The sequence below is a fragment of the Myotis davidii genome, unplaced genomic scaffold (genome assembly GCF_000327345.1).
Source record: "Myotis davidii unplaced genomic scaffold, ASM32734v1 scaffold173, whole genome shotgun sequence".
NCBI classification, from domain to species: domain Eukaryota; kingdom Metazoa; phylum Chordata; class Mammalia; order Chiroptera; family Vespertilionidae; genus Myotis; species Myotis davidii.
In genome coordinates, this window is record NW_006286303.1 from 847,404 (window position 1) to 851,859 (window position 4,456).

Here is a 4,456-nt window from a genome sequence, read left to right on the forward strand (position 1 = left end):
ATGGTGCCCCAGAGTGAGGTGGGGGTCCCGCTGGAGTGGCTGGCCAGCCTGGGTGAGGGGCTGATGGCCATATTCAGGCTGGCCACATCCCCCCAGCGACCCAAGCTCCCAGACTCTCCTTTTTTTCTTTCTTTCTTTTTTTTCCCAGCACCTCTGTGAGTGGAGGCCAGGTGGGCTGGAAGCAGGTATCTGGGTTTTATTTGTCTTCTATAATTGAAACTTTGTAGCCTTGAGCGGAGGCAACAGCTGGCCAGGGCCGGCGGGAATCTTGGCTTCCTCTATCACTGGGGCAACCCAAGCCTCCTGCTGGCTCCAGCTCTGTGGCTGCCGGCTGCCATCTTGGTTGGGTTAATTTCCATAGTTGCTCTGATTGGCTGGTGGGCATGGCTTGTGGGGGTGTAGCGGAGGTGTGGTCTATTTGCATGCTTCTCTTTTAATAGATATGATATCTTATTTTAGTGCAAACCACATGGATAATTTATCTTTTTCAGCATCTAACTAAGATTATACATGTACTTAAAAACTCACTGATCCTCATGAAAACACAACTTTGTCTTTCTGAGAATCCTAACAAATTTGGTATTCTCTTATATCTCTAGTTCTGAGAATGAAGCAACTGAGTCAAAAGTATTTAAACAACTTGCTTGTAGTTACACACCTAAACAAGACAAACCATTTTCTTCTTCCTGTATCTACTGATTTCCTTTCTTGATTGCTCCTCAATTTCTTTCACAACCTTCTTCTTCCCTAAGTGCCTTAAACAAGAACTTCTCTAGAGTCTGTCTTTGGTTCTTCTCTCTTCCCAAACTACACAATCTCACTAGATAATTCCACAGCTTTAATTTCCAAGATACTCCAATGATTCCCAACTTGAATCTCCATCTGGGATCACACTTCTACGAACAGATCTACATACCCTACTGTGTACTGGAAATCTCAACGTAATTGTCCCATGTAACACCCTCAACATATCCAAAGGTGGATTTCTGCCCCTACCTCCCACATTCCCTAGCTTGAGAAATAGTACCATTATCCACCCACTGAGTCACTTGAAACAGAAATCTGAGCATTCCCCTTGCCTTCCAAGTCTACCATATTCAGTTACTAAATTCTAGAGATCACATCCCTGAATCTCTCTTGAATCTGACCTATTCTTTTCTCAGAAAACCAGATTATCCTCTTTTTTTCTCAATCTTCCAATTATTTCTGAGATCTTTCCACTTTTCCCCAATTTTCTGCCATTGGCTCAGTCTGCCTCTCATTTCCTGCCACCTTGAGCTCCACTGATTCTTCCCCACCCAAGCCTCTCAATTCCTAATCTGTCAACTCTCATGAGTTTCTTCACTTAGTTTCAAGTACATAACAACATGACTGTGCTTGGACCCTATCTCTACTTAGAACTATACTAGCTTTTGATCTTCAACTCCCTTCTGATCATGATCTTCATCTGACCAAGTTACTATTGGTCCACCCGTGCTCTTTAATTTCTCAATCTCTACCTAGTCTCATACTCCTGCACTTTTCTACGCCTCATTTACTCCCATAATCTTGATCCCATGGTTCAGACATCTCAATGACCTTATCATTAGTACAGGACATTCTTCCACCAACCTTATGCCTGGACAACCATCAACTTGGATATGCCCCATCATCTTTTCTCTTGCTCAAGAACTGAGCATAAAGGTAAAAATAATAAAATAAACTAAGAAAGTATATATTTTCCAAATTTTTTAAGTATAGGTCACTTTTATAACTAAAACTAGAGGTCTGGTACATGAATTCGTGCACCAGTGGGGTCCCTTGGCCTGGCCTGCGGGATCAAGCCGAAATCGGCTCTCCGACATCCCCTGAAAGGTCCCGGGTAATGAGAGGGCGCCAGCCAGGCTGAGGAACCCCACCGGCACACAATCAGGGCCGGGGAGGGATGCGGGAGGTTGGCCAGCGAGGAACGGACCGCGGGAGGGCTCCAGGGCGTGTCTGGCCCATCTTGCTGTCCCAATCGGCCAGACCCCAGCAGCAAGCTAACCTACCTGGTGGTCAGTGCACGTCACAGCAAGCAGTTGAGCAGCCTTAGCATATCATTGGCATATTATGCTTTAATTGGTTGAACGGACAACTGGACGGCATATTAGGCTTTTATTATATAGGATAACAATAATAGGAAAGAGAATTTAAAACACAGATTAAGGAAATAAAACTCTGGGCATTAGTTAGACTTCTTACAGCTAAGAAGATATTACAAGTTTATAAGCACATGTAAGAAATACTACTTGGATATTCAGAAGTAAATCAAAAGTTTATGTGACTATCCAAATATATCTTTTCAAATACTAAAGTCTAAGCATGAAAACCCAAAGTCCTATTTCAGTTAATAGTTTAAGTATCTTTAAAAGATTAGATGTATATAAATTGTTTAGAGAAGGAACTGATATACCTGGAGTCTGTACAACAGCATGCAAATTCTTTTCTTGAAGTTGTTGAATTTTTTCATTCTTAGCTTTGCTCTCTTTCTCCAAAAGTTTGAGTTTATGAACATACTGGTTATTTAGAAATTTCAGATCAGCTGTTTCACGTGTACTTTCCTTCAATGTAGTTTTCAACTCTTAAAAGATTCAAAGACTATTTTACAGATCAAGAAATCTATGAAGTACTTCCACTTCACAAAATACAAAAAGTCCCCAATTTGAAAGGCTCTACCTAATTCTTATGCATGGTTTGTTTGAAAGCCTACTACCTTTTCTACTATTAACAAAACTGCAAATAAGTCATGAAGCACAAGAGGGAATCATATTTTTCTTCTGCTGTAATATTCACCATGGCTTTTGACCCTGTAAATTGGATATCAAACTAAGAAATTATAAATTCATGCCAGGTTTTGGACAGGGCTTTCGAGTGAATGTGAGAGTTTATAGCAGTGGTTCTCAACCTTCTGGCCCTTTAAATACAGTTCCTCATGTTGTGACCCAACCATAAAATTATTTTCGTTGCTACTTCATAACTGTAATGTTGTTACTGTTATGAATCATAATGTAAATATCTGATATGCAGGATGGTCTTAGGAAACCCCCGTGAAAGGGTCGTTCAACTGCCAAAGGGGTCGCGACCCACAGATTGAGAACCGCTGGTTTATAGTAATAGAGCCATATAATTACTCTTTGCCTAGTACTTTTGAAATCATTTTATTGGACCTTCTAGCTCAAAAACGGAGTACTAAAGAATCAGAATGATATATTGCTTTTAACTTACTTTAATCCTCTTAATTTCAGTATAGGAAAAACAAAAGTTGTTTCAAGAGCATGCCCTCAGTTCCAGCAGTTAACCTTTTCTCTAGCAATTGTAAATGTAAAAATTTAATCCAGTTATAGTATAGACAAATAGATATGGAATGAAAATTTATTTTACTTCTCAGGAACTCTTCAACAAACCCTACAGAATTTCAAGAGCTGTTACAAGAGGACCACCACATTGTCTAATTAATAGTTTTAAAATTAGACTAGCCTTTCCTACACATAAAATGAAAGGGGGCAAAAATATGGCATTGAAAGAAAAAAATCACAAAATTTTACCTTTAATGTGTTGGGCCGATTGTTCTCTCAGTTTCATTAATTCCAGGTATAATTCATTATTTTCCCTGCTCAATTTTGCATTTTCAAGTTTGTAAGGTTCCAAAACAAAATCAAAATTGGCACTTTCTTTTTCAGCTTTCACAGCAGATAATTTTGATTTCCTAAGACTTTCTGTTGTATGAACCAGGTCACTAGAATTAAAGAATAGAAAATGTAAATACAAGGAAACATTCTATTAACTTTCTAATAACTAAAAATCTATCTAAAAATAGGGTAATATGCAAATTGGTCGGGACACTTTCACACTTACGACCAAACAGCAGGCGCAGGTGGGTGGGTATTTGTAGCATCGGGGATGCGATGGCGGCTGCCGTTTGCGCAGGGCTGGCCCTGGGCTCAGGCAAGCCGCCAATGGCTGCTATGAGGGCCAGAAGCTCAGGCAATGAGGGCAGGGCAAGGCTCAGGCAAGCTGCAGTGGCTGCAAAGGCTGAGGCTCAGGCAGCCTCACAGCTGGCAGTGGCAGCAGCAGAGGCGTGATGGGGGCATCGCCTTCCCCTGATCGCTGGATCGCCTCCTGTTTAGGGAGGCCAGAGGCAGCAGCAGCGAGGGGATGATCAGAGCAGTGTCTTTCCCTGATCAACCAGTCACCTCCGTCAGAGGGAGACTAGACTGCGGCTTAGGCCCGCTCCCCTGAGGGATCCCAGACTGTGAGAAGGGGCAGGCCGGGCAGATGGATCCCCAGGCCTCTAGTCCTATCTAATAAAAGAGAAACATGATAATTAGCCGTACCTCCGCTACCCTTCCCATTAGCTAATCAGCGTGATATGCAAATTAACTGCCAGCCAAGATGGCGGCCGGCAGCCAGGCAGCTTGAAGCGAACATGAGGCTT

The 4,456-nt window shown here is 41.9% G+C and overlaps 1 protein-coding gene across 3 annotated transcripts in view; it reads right to left on the minus strand.

Moving 5' to 3' along the window:
- Positions 1–4,456, minus strand: part of CEP135 (centrosomal protein 135kDa) — a 70,029-nt gene that overhangs the window by 61,471 nt on the left and 4,102 nt on the right. For 2 of the 3 annotated variants that reach the window (XM_006757795.2, XM_015560088.1), the window contains exons 2-3: positions 3,567–3,757; positions 2,435–2,602 (exon numbers count right to left, since the gene is read on the minus strand). In XM_006757795.2, coding sequence (XP_006757858.1) covers positions 2,435–2,602; positions 3,567–3,757 — 359 coding nt within the window. The remainder of the gene's footprint in view (positions 1–2,434; positions 2,603–3,566; positions 3,758–4,456) is intronic. The other variant, XM_015560089.1, reaches the window with a different exon arrangement.